Source organism: Ranitomeya imitator, chromosome 6 (assembly GCF_032444005.1).
Source record: "Ranitomeya imitator isolate aRanImi1 chromosome 6, aRanImi1.pri, whole genome shotgun sequence".
In the NCBI taxonomy this organism is placed as follows: Eukaryota; Metazoa; Chordata; class Amphibia; order Anura; family Dendrobatidae; genus Ranitomeya; species Ranitomeya imitator.
Window position 1 is genome coordinate 139897844 of NC_091287.1, and position 14327 is coordinate 139912170.

At 42.4% G+C, this 14327-nt stretch overlaps 1 protein-coding gene across 1 annotated transcript in view; it reads right to left on the bottom strand.

Moving 5' to 3' along the window:
- Nucleotides 1-14327, bottom strand: part of CNTNAP2 (contactin associated protein 2) — a 2776229-nt gene that overhangs the window by 10544 nt on the left and 2751358 nt on the right. Inside the window, exon 22 of the mRNA XM_069730166.1 lies at nt 10344-10571. Coding sequence (XP_069586267.1) covers nt 10344-10571 — 228 coding nt within the window. The remainder of the gene's footprint in view (nt 1-10343; nt 10572-14327) is intronic.

The following is a 14327-nucleotide window of genomic DNA, read 5'->3' on the forward strand; positions in this document are numbered from 1 at the left end:
GGGAGGGGGGAGCTAAACTGAATTCTTGCCCCGGGTGCTAGAAAACCTAGATGCACATGTTTTTCTGATCTCGAGATCATAATGTCTAAGCTTTCTTTATATGGAACCTTAAAAATTCCTGCATGGGAAAGAAAACAAAACATACTAATTTCTAGTATGAAGACTTTACAGGGATTTTCAAAGATGAGAAAAAAATGAGCCAAGTTGGTGAAATGGAAAATCCCTTGAAACAATATCCTAATCCAAAACTGCAAAATAATTTACAGAGAAAATTAATTTCTTAGAAAGCCCAATTGATTACAATGTTTTGCACAGTGTGGACTATTGATATAATACTTTGTAATTACATTTGATTGTCGGTTTGACCTCCATTTCAGTCCAGCAATCAATGTTTGCTTTTGGATATTCTTTAACCCCTTTCTGACCTCGGACGGGATAGTACGTCCGATGTCAGATCCCCGCTTTGATGCAGGGCTCCGGCGGTGAGCCCGCATCAAAGCCGGTACATGTCAGCTGTTTTGAACAGCCAACATCTGCCCGCAATAGCGTGGGTGAAATCGCGATTCACCCGCCGCTATTAACTAGTTAAATGCCGCTGTCAAATGCTGACAGCGGCATTTAACCGGCACTTCTGGCCATACGGCCGGAAATGAGCGCATCGCCGATCCTATCACATGATCGGGGGTCAGCGATGCATCAGAATGGTAACCATAGAGGTCCTTGAGACCGCTATGGTTACTGATCCTGGCTAGCTGTGAGCGCCACCCTGTGGTCGGCGCTCATAACAAGCCTGTTATTAAGCTACATCGCAACGATCTGATGATTCCTGCTATGTAGCTGAGCCGATCGAGTTGTGCCAGCTTCTAGCCTCCCATAGAGGCTATTGAAGCATGGCAAAAATAAAAAAAAAGTAAAAAAAATGTGAAAAAAATAAATATATAAAAGTTTAAATCACCCCCCTTTTGGCCCCATTCAAAATAAATCAATAAACAAAAATCAAACCTACACATATTTGGTATCGCCGCATTCAGAATCGCTGATCGCTAAACGACGTAGCGAGAAAAAAATTTGAAATGCCAGAATTACGTTTTTTGGTCGACGCGACATTGCATTAAAATGCAATAATGAGCGATCAAAAGAACGTATCTGCATCAAAATGGTATCATTAAAAACACCAGCTCGGCACGCAAAAAATAAGCCCCTAAACCGACCCCAGATCATAAAAAATGGAGACGCTACGGGTATTGGCACTTTTTTTTTTAGCAAAGTTTGGAATTTTCTTTCACCACTTAGATAAAAGAGAACCTAGACATGTTTGGTGTCTATGAACTCGCACTGACCTGGAGAATCATAATGGCAGGTCAGTTTTAGCATTAACTGAACCTAGTAAAAAATCCAAACAAAAAACAAGTGTGGAATTGCACTTTTTTTGCAATTTCACCGCACTTGGAATTTTTTTTCCCGTTTTCTAGTACACGACATGCTAAAACTAATGATGTTGTTCAAAAGTACAACTTGTTTGACAAAAAATAAGCCCTCACATGGCCATATTGATGGAAAAAGAAAAAAGGTAATGGCTCTGGGAAGGAGGGGAGCGAGAAACGAACACGGAAAAACAGAAAATCCCAAGGTCATGAAGGGGTTAAAGAGAACCTTTCACCAGCTTTAGAATATTTAACTGGCCACTTCATGCAATAGTGGCTAGAGAGCTTAATTATATATATGCTAGATGGCAGCCCGATTCTAAAGAATCGGGAGTCTAGAATCCATATATACTTTATTTATTCAAATGTAAGAATAATACAATTAATAAATAATAGTAAGAAAGAACAAAAATAATAGTCAGTATATGGAGAAAACACCAAACAAAAGTTCAAAATTGGTGTGAAAATGTCACTGAACCACTTCACAACTAAATATATATAGTTTTGGTAAATGGTATTATCATTTTTTTGACGAAATTCGGCAGGAGCTTGAAGAGCAACGTCACTGGGCCCGCCTCCACGCAGTAGAAACTTGCTGTGAGGTAAAAATTCAAAAATCACACCAAAATGGCGGGCAGAGTGTGTCACAGTACGGCACGTTTCTGATTGGTCGCTCGCAGCAGGCGGCAACCAATCAGACACTGGACACTGTTGACGTCACTTATCTCCGGACATTAGCTCCGGACATTAGCTCCGGACATTAGCTCCGGACATTAGCTCCGGACATTATCTCCGCACATTAGCTCCGGACATTAGCTCCGGACAAAGCCACGGAAGTTGGCACAAATTGCAGGAAGTAGTATTCTAGGCAATTAATCTCCGGACATTAGCTCCGGACATTAGCTCCGGACAAAGCCACGGAAGTTGGCACAAATTGCAGGAAGTAGTATTCCAGGCAATTATATATTATATATATATATATATATATATATTGTGGTATATATAATATATTGTGGTGTAGTGACCAATGGTACAGCCAGGGGGTGCTGTGTGTGCACTGCAAGATGCACTTGGAGGCATAATTCTGATGAGACAAAGTCCGGCAGTGTTGTGAATGGCCGATATGTGTCGCAGAGGGAGTCTGCGTGGTGGTAAGTCTGATGCAATATTGTTGTTCTGGGGCCTGTAGTCCCTCAAGAGTGTGTATATGTATGGTGTGTATATGTATGGAGACTTACTAGGCTAGTTGTGTGAGATGGGCGGGACAAACTAGACACACATCCACACTCCCACCTGTGGGAGTGGTTAGTACTATATAATGTGACAGAGGTCTGGTCACATGGTCTTGGAGTGTGGACCTGAATGGTCTATGCCGGAAAGTCCTGGAAGCCTGTGTTGGAAGTCCTGGACAATAGGATTCCTGAAGAGCACATGGCAGGGCTCTGGACCTAGCTCATGCCAGTGTGTGGAACGGATGGAGATCCGTGTTGTACTGACCGGGGTCAGAGTGAGAAATGCCTGAAGGATACCTCTGTGAAGGAGAGGTATCTGAGAAACCTGTGCGGCACCAACAGGTAACGGAAAGGGATCCGTGTTATGCTAACCGGGGTTAGAAGAGAGAGACATTGTGTATAGGGCACCTGTGAGGCCAAGAGGTGTCCAGGAACCTGTGAAGGTCGCCAGCAGGTAACGGACGAGGTCCGTGTCTTATGCTGACTGGGGTCAGAGACGAACTGTGGTGAAGTTGAATATGTCCAGATGGTGTTCAAGCTGTTGCCAAGTTCCTGAGGATGTGCTTTATGTCGTGTGAAATAAACCTAAAAGACTCTTGTTTTATAAGAAATCCGTGCCTGAGTGCGTTAATTCCGTGCCAAGCGAGTGTCCCCCAAGACACGTAGTGAGAGCAATCTTACATATGGTGTTTCAAATGCGGGCAAACGGTTCCCTAAGAAGCACATGTTCAGTGCTGGCTGAGCCAGAGGAGTCGACGGTCTAAAAACCGTGTGTTATGCTGATCGGGATCAGTGAGAAAGTGTGTTTGTGCTGTAATGCCTGTAACTCGGTGGGGTTACGAAGGTGACAATCTTTTGCTGTGGATCGGCGGGTCCACGAAGGTGACAAGCGTCTTGCTGTGGATCGGTGGGTCCACGAAGTCTGCGGTGGAGCCGTACAGAGCATTGTGGAGTGCGGCTGCAGTTGCAGCAAGAGGTTCAGCAGCAGCGGCTTGTGATTGCCAGCAGGAGCTGGTGAAGTGTTGAAAAAAAAAAAAATCATTTTTTTTTCCGTGCAGACTCTTAAAGGGCTGGTGCGACTCAAAGAGACGTATTTTTTTCTGTACTGCGTGAACTGGTACTGTTGGGTGTACCCTAGGGAAGGGGTAATGGCCCTAAATGAGGAGGTATCCCTAAAAGTGGGCGGTGACTCAAACGGGGATGGTTGCCCAACAGGGGCGGAGTCCCAAAAAGGGGCGGTAACCCGAAGTGGGGCAGAGCCAAAAAAAGGGCGGCGATCAGTGACGAGGCACGACTGTATCCTTTTTGGCTGGATGGAGAGCTTGTGCGGGGGTTGTTAGACCTGGAGAGGGAAGCGTCTTTTCTGAGGACCCTTCCTGAAAGTTCTGTGTCACCTGGGACAAAGGCGAAAGTGGGTGGCATAGTTGGGGACACTAAAGGTCTTCAGGTAGCCACTCTCTATATTGTCGCAGCTGAGGTTCCCACGTACCATGAGGTGGCTGTAGTCACAAACTTGCCGTGTCCTATGGTAATAGGGCGAGATTTGGAAACCCAGTGGGACTGGTGGATAAAAGGGAAAGTGTCTGTGGAATTAATGTGTATGAAAATTAATGCAGAGAATGCACGCTCTATAGTTGACAGTCCTAAGTTAGGCGTGACTAAGGAAAATGGTGGACGGCCCCAACTTACGGACGTGTCACCCGATGTGTGCTACGATGTGTCTGGTAGTGGTCTGGTAGATAAGGATGGGGTGGTTAAACAGAGTGGAGCTGTCACCCAGATTGCAAGTGACTGTCGGGGACCTCATATTGTGGGGTATGACACAGACTATGCGGGTGATTGTGACTCTGAGGAAGTAGGGGAGTACAGTAAAGAAGAGCCCCACCAGAAGGAAGAGTCCTCCCATCGCTGGAGACGTAAAGGATGCAAAGAAGTGGTACCAGTTGCACCTTGTGAAGAACTGGAGGAGGCCACCAAAGGAGTGGGGCCTGAAGTAGATACCACCTCGCGTGTTGAAAGCTCGGCCAATCCAGAGGATGGAGGGAGTGAGCTAAGCATGGTCCAAGAGGCTGTGGATACCCGTTTGAAGCAAGTGGAGCTTCGGAGACAGGCCGCTGAGTGTTGTGTGAGTGCCTTAGAGAAAGAGGTGGCGGAACTCAGAGGTCGCCTGGAAGACAGCCAGTCAATGTATAAAGCAGCCTGGGAGAAGGTGGAGCGGCCGGTGTCTATCCTGGTCATACATCTGGAAGCTGGTGATGTTCAGAGGAAATTGGATCTGAAAGCTGGACAGGATGGGTGTCTGATGACAGCTGAAGAGAAGGAGAGTTCCTTGTTCAAATGCATGATAGATGTAACTGAAGTCCTGAGAGAGGCCTGTGCCAGGGAGTCTATGCATGAAGAGTTCAAGAAGGCTGTGGGGGCGTGTAAGGTGAATTGGACCCCAGAAACAAGTCAGTTAGTAATACTGTCCACAACTGGTGCCACAGCTAAGAGGATAGCTACCCTGAGTGACATGCACTTGAGATATGTGCGCACAAAGTGGATGATCCAATTGCAGAATGAAGACGCTGCTAGCCGACTGGAGCATGTGAAAAAAGCTTGCAGTTTTCAGGAAAGTGTAATACAGGTACCCATCTCTATGGTAAAAAGAGTCATTGGAAGGAATGGTCAAGCCGTGCAAGAGATGGTGGATAAGTCTGGAGTGGTAAGGTTGAGAATACCTAGTGTCCATGAAGACCAAATACCTCGGGAAAAGGGTATGGTTCCCTTCTTCGTTGTGGGAACAGAGGAGAGTCTTGGTGAAATACGGACTCTCCTGGAATATCGTATGGTATATCTGAAGGAGATAGAGCAGTTAAGGGTTAAAGGACGGCGCCTTACAGGACTGCTGCGCTCAGTTGATGGAAGATGGCTGCCACGTTTGACCCGAAATGTGGAAAAACAAAGGGGTGGAAGTACCCAGCCTAAGGAAAGAAGTAGTGTCACCTCAGTTGACTCAGGGATGAGTGACATAGCTGGGAGACCTTGTAGAAAAAATGTGGTGACTAAGGCTCTGGTGACGCAGATGGACTGTGACTTGAGGGCTAAAGCTCAAGCCCAGTTGACTGCTGGGGGCGGGAAAAACCTAACAAGGGTGTGATGATAAAGGATGCTCACATCCGACTGAGACGGTCCTCTCGACTGGTAGGGCAAGGTGACTTGCGTACCCGGTCTCGAGATCCCGGGGGTGTGACAAGTGTTCAACTCCATGGGTTTGAACAGAGGGGGGGAATATGTGGTGTAGTAACCAATGGTACAGCCAGGGGATGCTGTGTGTGCACTGCAAGATGCACTTGGAGGCATAATTCTGATGAGACAAAGTCTGGCAGTGTTGTGAATGGCCGATGTGTGTTGCAGAGGGAGTCTGCGTGGTAAGTCTGATGCAATATTGTTGTTCTGGGACCTGTAGTCCCTCAAGAGTGTGTATATGCATGGTGTAGTTGTAAGGGAGACTTACTAGGCTACTTGTGTGAGATGGGCGGGACAGACTAGCCACACATCCACACTCCCACCTGTGGGAGTGGTTAGTACTATATAATGTGACTGAGGTCTGGTCACATTGTCTTGGAGTGTGGACCTGAATGGTCTATGCCGGAAGGTCCTGGAAGCCTGTGTTGGAAGTGCTGGAGAATAGGATTCCTGAAGATCACATGGCAGGGCTCTGGACCTAGCACATGCCAGTGTGTGGAACGGATGGAGATCCGTGTTGTACTGACCGGGGTCAGAGTGAGAAACGCCTGAAGGATACCTCTGTGAAGGAGAGGTATCTGAGAAACCTGTGCGGCACCAACAGGTAACGGAAAGCGATCCGTGTTATGCTAACCGGGGTTAGAAGAGAGAGACATTGTGTATGGGGCACCTCTGAGGCCAAGAGGTGTCCAGGAACCTGTGAAGGTCGCCAGCAGGTAATGGACGAGGTCCGTGTCTTATGCTGACCGGGGTCAGAGAAGAACTGTGATGAAGTTGAATATGTCCAGATGGTGTTCAAGCTGTTGCCAAGTTCCTGAGGATGCTTTATGTCGTGTGAAATAAACCTAAAAGACTCTGTTTTATAAGAAATCCGTGCCTGAGTGCGTTAATCCCGTGCCAAGTGAGTGTCCCCCAAGACACGTAGTAGGCGCTATGCTACAATATATATTTATATATATATATATATATATATAATATATATATATATATATATATATTAACCTGTGTTGCAAATATATTATCTTGTAAAGTTTAGATTTTAATTTCCCTTTCAACCAAGGGCAGTTACTTTTCCATCGCATGACATTGCTAAAACATAAGCAAGAGGTGTCATGCAGGGGAAGCAAATATCATGCCCCCAGAATATTTGATAGCTTGCTTTCTCCTGTTGGATGTAATGACACACAGCCCCACTCATCTTCGTGATTTCTGTACCTGCTCTATAGATACTGAGTAGAGCATAGCTATGTGTCACATTAGAAACACCTCTGCAGCTTTCATTTCAGGACACTGTCAGCTCTGCTCTACTCCCCTTCTCCCCACACTAGGTGCTTTGAGTAGTGATGAGCGAGTGTGCTCGTTACTTGGCTTTTCTGAGCACGCTCAGGTGCTCTCCGAGAATCTTGGGTGTGCTCGTAGATTATGTTTGTGTCGCCGCAGCTGCTTGATTTGCGGCTGCTAGACAGCTTGAATACATGTGGGGATTACCTAGCAAACAGGCAATCCCTGCATGTGTTCAAGTTGTCTAACAGCCGCAAATCATGCAGCTGCGGAGACAAAAACATAATATACAAGCACGCCAAAAATACTCGGAGAACACACAAGCATGCTCAAAAAACTCAAGTAACGAGCACACTCCCTCATCACTAGCTGTGAAATGAAACCTATACAAGTGTTGGTAATGACTCATAGCACAGATATACTCCCTCTCATTGACTGCTGTGAGATGAAAGCTGCAGAGGTGCTTGTAATAACACATAACTTGGCTCTACATCCCTTCCCCTAGGATCACTGCTGTGAGATGAAAGCTGCAGAAGTTGTTTGTAATATGACACATAGCTCTGCTGTACTCTGCACAATATATGCAGAGACCATGAAGAGAGCAGGGCTGTGGGTCATTAAGTATCAAACAAAAGAAAGGCAGCTCTAATCTCCTCTAGAGGCATGGCTAATTTTTCCTCCTTCATGATGTTTCTTGCTTATGATTGGGCAATGGCATGCAGGGAAATAAGTACATGCCCTCAGAAATTAATCTCTGGTAATGCCTCACTAGGGTTTATCATAAATTAGAATCTAAACTTTACAAGCTAATATCTCTACAATGGAGATGAGAAATTAAGAAATAAAAATAAATATGTTTGATTCAGCTCTGCAACCACAATTCCATGATGTGGCCAGTTTAATATGCTAAAACTGGTGAAATGTCCTTCATAACTGAATCAGTATTTGCCTTCCTATTGCAGAATACATGTAAATCATCTAGTAACTGTACCCTATCTGCAACACTTCTATACTAGTCATATACACCTTGGATCATACATAATCATTGAAGAAAAGACTTTGGTTTAAAGGAGTGGTCTGACAAAGTAATTTTCATTCTATATTCCTATCTATTTAATGCGAACTAATTTTTAATATACTTGAATTAAAAAATTCCTTACTGTTCCCCAACTACACTAACTACTTTTCTTTCTTTTTTTACTACTTCCTTTTTTGATGATGCTTTGTTTGAGAATCCCAGTGCATGCTGGGATACTGAAAAGAAGCGTCATCAGGGGACAGAGAGGCTCAAGTCACCAGTGATGCTCATTTCAGGGGATGGACTAATCCCTGTGCAATGGGCACAAAGACAGAACAATCGACTATCCCACCCCTGAAACGAGCGTCACTGATGGCACTTCGTTTCAGGGAGGGGCAGAGGCTGTGGCAGGGATCCCTGATGAAGCTTCACTTGTGTATTCCAGCATGCACTGGGACTCTCAAATGATGCGTCATTACAAAAAAGGAAGTAGTGAAGAATAATATAAAACCAGTTAGATAGTGTAGTTGGGGAAGTATAGGGAGTTTTTAATTCAAGTATATTTGAAATTAGTTTACATTATGGCATTAAATAGATAGGGATTTCGGATGAAAACTACTTTGTATGTTGGATCACCCCTTTAATGCTCAAATCATTAACATTTTCTGATATGACTATTACACCTAGTTTTGTAAGCTGAATTGCCATGAGCTCAAAGATACATAATGATCTCAGTTGATATTGTGACTGGATGTAAAGAGGACCGGGCCAGTAAGCTATGGTCACAATAAAATGAAGCAGAGATGGCCCAATGTAGTAAAAGTAAGCTTATTGCTATTCACTCCTGATCTCGAGACTCAGGCACTCTTCCTCACATCGCCTAGAAAAGGTACTTGACCTTTATGTACTTTATCCATACAAACCAATAGACATTACCAGATAGTATGGCCCCGATTCATCATTTGTGAGGGGGTTTTAAGTCACATTTTTATCTTGAGGAATTTGCTGAGATTTATTGTGCCAAATTTATCAAAATGGCATGGAGGGGTGTTGAATTTAGTGCAAAGTTAAAAAAAGGACCTTCTTTTCAGGCATTAAAGAGTTTCGCAACCTTTATGAACAAAATCACATCTTTGTTCAAAATTTCATAGAAGATGTGACTTATGGGAAAACATGCATACTGTACAAACTACACCAGGGGGCTACTGGAGTAGTGTTGTGTCCGTTATTGTGACTTAAAACACTGCAATTTATAAGCCAAAAACATCTGGAATCATTCAAATCCACCCACAAGGCAGAAAACAGAAAAACCCAAACAGGCAATCACATATAAAATAAACTTAAAAAAAGATGCTAATAGAATAATGAATTGGTTGCAAACAACACACTAAACTGGACAAAAACAGGCATAAAGGCAATGATGAATCAGGGCCCATGTGGTATCTCATGTTAACCTTCTAGTTTATATGATCCACAGAATGGAAAATTACTGTGGTTCTTTCGGAAAATAATTTTTGTTGTGTCTAATTAATAGAAAAGAACAGTTGTGTTGGTAGAATGCCAAGGAGAACATATCATGTTTGTTCTTTCTAATAAACTATAAAAAACGTTAGTTGTGTTTCCCAAGGTGTGAAGTGTTCTAGGGTGTATATAAAGGATACATTTGTTATGTGTCCTAAACTGTAGTGTCAGATTATATTGAAACTTAATAAACTGCCACAGGCAACTAAAGAACTAGATATTTCTCATTTAAAGCCTTATTCTGTGCTACTTCATTTCCAACATGATACATGAAACATGATTTACAAGAAAAATAGCAGCAGAAATCTGAGCTTGACCCACAGGTTTCTACCACGATCTGCAAGTTGTCATCTCAAAGCAGATGTGGATTCATGTGAAACCTACTATTTTTACTTAATCTGCATTTTAAATATTAGAAATTAGGTAAACCTTTCAATCATAGGTGTCACCTGAAGCTCACAATCTGATGCAAAATCTCTACCAGTCCCAACTGTCTTCGAATGTGGCCTCCAAGACACCAGCAGCCAAATATAACTGCCCCCTCTGCCCCCTCTCTTATTTCCTTCCCTGTTAAGAAGTTGTATTTCATCAGATCCAATTTAATCTTCTTGTTGGAGTAGCAGTGAACAGTTGCCGTACCTGAGTTCAGATGCCAGGGATTGTTGTCAGATGCCATTTGAGGGATGGTCAACGGTGATGCACCACAGTTCGATTCCACAAGCTCTCCCACCACCTGCACCTGGGAGTTGTTTCTTGAGCGTAAGGCAAGCTTGAGAGGGGCAATAAGATTGAACTGGACCCTGGATAGGCAGCCGCTGAAGCCTGGAGTGTTGTAGGATTGAATCTCCTGGTCTATACTTCCAGTCTCTGGAGACACAAAGGAAAATTGATGAGTTAGCAAGACATTGCATTTTAAAGGATATGCAGAGAAGCCAAGTGGTCAGTCTTGTCAGCCTAAGAGACCTGCTTGTAAGCTGCTATATTTTCTGCATTGCGGTGCAGATAAATGAAAAAGGGCCTCAGTTAAAGGCTCATTTGGTGAACATCCAGATGAAAACAGCCATGAATTTCAGTAATCAGCACTTGCAATGTTGACTCAGCCTCCAAAAGTGAAAACCTGCCCCTACCTTTGGCATCTTGGATCATATACTGTAGATTTATTCATACAGTATATGTAATACACTTTTCTTTTTATTCCTATGCCCTTAATGCTAGTTATTATGCCTAAACAATGGGAACGTTGTGTAGCTGTGCATGCTGATTTTCAGTGCTTAGGTAGAATGAAATTCTGGAGAGTGATCTGAAAAGAATGAAACAGATCAAAGGCGTGTGAAAGTGAAAAGCTGCAAATGTGGTCGATATCTGGGTCTGTCTCCTCCGAAGCATGACGCCTTCTGACCTTGAAGAAATCAGCGGTATACCACAGGCAGGAACCAGACACATCCCAGGTGAAATCAGAAAATGAAAAAGATATATCATAGCAGATAGTTGCGCCAAGACGAGGAGACGTGCACCAGCTTCATGAAAGGTTCAAAACCTCGCAGAGCTATTTGGTGTGCAGTATATTGGAGAGTTGCTGTAATATATTTTGGAACCTGTAAGATTATCTAAAAAAATAGTAAAATGAGAATTTTCAAATATGAGAATGAATTGGAAATGATATTTAAGGAATAAATCTATAAATAACACCTATGAAATCTAATATTTGCACAATGTGTGTCCATCAGTGAACGATTTACCATTGTGGCCATCTAGAACTGATTTAGTAATCTCAATAGGACAGTCTGACTTTATCAGCAATAATTGGATCACATCACAATGGCAACCTGCCCCATGAAGCCCCCAACATGGCCTACGATAAGACTGAGACAAGTTCCCAAGGTTTCAAAATGCATCCCCTTCTTTATGCCCTGAAGTTCAGCTTGACTGCTCGTTCCTCAGCTTCTTTGCACTTGTACATCTCTCAATGTTGGGCTACCTGTGCACCCTACCATGTAACCCTGCCATATATCCATGTAGCAGGTACCATTTGCTCACCAATGCACACCTGGAAAACCAGAATTACACCCAAGTTGTGATATACTGTAGGTATGCACAATTAATTAATCTAGGGAATTAACCTTTGGTTATACTACGTGTTCACAATATATGAGGGTTACATATAAGGTAATTAAATTATTGATCTTATTTATTTAGGACCAACATATTCTACTGCAATTTACAAATCAGAGGGTTCATGTACAGACAATCAGAAGTTTCATAGTAACAAACTAATCAGCAATGGAAACATTGTGAGTGAGGGTTTAGCTTATAAATCATACAATTTATGAGTAAATAAGGCAAAATTAAAAAAAAAAAAAGAAAAAAAATAATTCAACTTTTATCATTCTCTTTTATTGGGCATCTGTCAACAGAATTTTACACACCATCCTATTTATTTGTACATGTAGCTTTTTTACAGACAAGTTCGGTAATACCTTCACATGTCCAATCCATTTCTCCGTTACTGAGAAATCAGCGATTCAAGTGATATGCAAATGAGGCTGAAGAGCTATGGTAGATCTGAAGTCTGTCACTCCAGCTCTATTCGCTGCCCAGCACTGTCTCCTCTGCGCATATAAATAGCTTGAGGTGTGAAATTATACTGACAGAATACTCTTAATCCATACATTGTGTCTTATTTTCAATGGTATTGTGGACAGCTGTCTACTTTGCCAACGTCTCATTCCTCCCGTGCTATAGCATATCCCACCAGTGCTAAACTAATTGTGCTTACCAAATAGAAAGTCTTTCTTTCCTTCTCTCTTTTTCTTATGTCTCTTTTTCTATTCTTATTCTCTTTTCATTTGCCTAGAAGGCTTGAATGTTGGTCAAGGTGGATCAATTTTGAAAGAAGCTCTGCTGCATAGATATGCTTATACTGTCTCCACCGATTATATGTGACCTTGCTCGTATGACATTGACCTTCACGACACACTGCATGCAAGCTTTTTAGCATTGTACTTATACAGTCTGCTTTTATTTCAGGCAAAAGAAAATCAATTTTACAAGACACATAGACGATTTTATAAACAATATCTGCATTTACTGCCTTCTAATGGTAATTCAAGAAGCACAGATGATGATGGGTTTTTGAAGAGAAATGCATGCTCATATAAAATGTGCCGTCTACTACTCAATATTACATAACGATAAGTTAACATGCTTCCAGCAACCTTATTGCTAATTTAATTGAGTGTGTCTACCACCACCGTGCCTCTGTAACTACAATGTACAATGGAGGAACATTAGAAACAGCTCTGTTACTGTGCAAGATGCCTTCAATCACTATTCCCTACTGTGATATTGGTGTGTATAGATAAGCAGAGCTGGAACAGATGGAAAGAACCCAGGATTCTAATTCAGCATTTGATGAGCGAAATGGTAAATCTAAAAATACTAATGTATCGCAGTTCTGAAAGGAAAATGTGGTAGGAGGATCTGCGAGACTTCCGGGACAAGTTTCAATCCCAATCGAACTGATAACATATTTGTATTTAGGAACAATGTAGAAATGTTCTGCTACTTTTTCATGATTTTTGACCTATGTATGGTGGTAAGATCTTCAACTGCTGGGAGATGAATACTAACATAATGTCTATGTCTACAGTAAATAATAATGTAAGGCTATGATAGAGTAGTACTACTTATGGTAGAGTCTCCCATGTACAAGAGGTCCTTGGTGTCATCCAATGTGCACTTTGAACTTCTCAACGTCTGATCGAATTTAGTTATTGAATTGTAAGGACAAAAGATTTGTAAATTTATATATGCTTGTTTTTTGGGGTACACTGTCCATTTGTTGTTTTGACAAAATTACCAAGAGGCAAAAATGTTGCATATAAATGCACACGTCACCTCAACTTCATTCAACAAACATGTCAGGCTGAGATTCATTTCTGTTCTCAGCTAAGTAATTGGTTAACGTTGCAGGATGTGACCACAGAGTCAGCACTTGAAGTTCATGATTGAATCATTCTCGATGCTGGGAACTATGCCAGATAGTGGAAGGGTACAAGTCTCAAAGGTCTTTTCTAAAGATCTATAATCTAAGTGGTCAATAAGTGGCCACTAATTAAAGGAGAAATTAGTAATGATTGGGCCTCATAGGAAAACTGAGGGTTGTCCCTCAACATTTGACACATTCTTATACAATCCCTAAACAATAAGTTAAAATATCTTGAATCAATTTTAGGCTTTGGGGTTCGCTCAAATAATACGAAATTGTGCTGTCAGAATAAAAATCGGACAGCAGACTGACTATTGTTATTCAATAGGTCTGTTCAGAGGGATGAATTTTCACTCGTATGTGAAAAAATTTGCAGCACGCCCTAGTTTCTTCTGACTTTTGGGTGTGCACACTATTTTTTGTATTGGCTTTTTTCAGGTTCCATCTTTGTAACAATGCTGGTGTAGAACCCTAACGTATCATTGGGGCTGTGTACATGCATCTTCGCGAAAAGATATTTACGAAAGTTTAAAAATCATTATTTTCGGCAGCACATAATCCTGAGAAAATAGGACATGTGCCGCTGAGAATAATGACAGCCACTGAATGTTCTATTGCCAATCATTCTGTGCCAC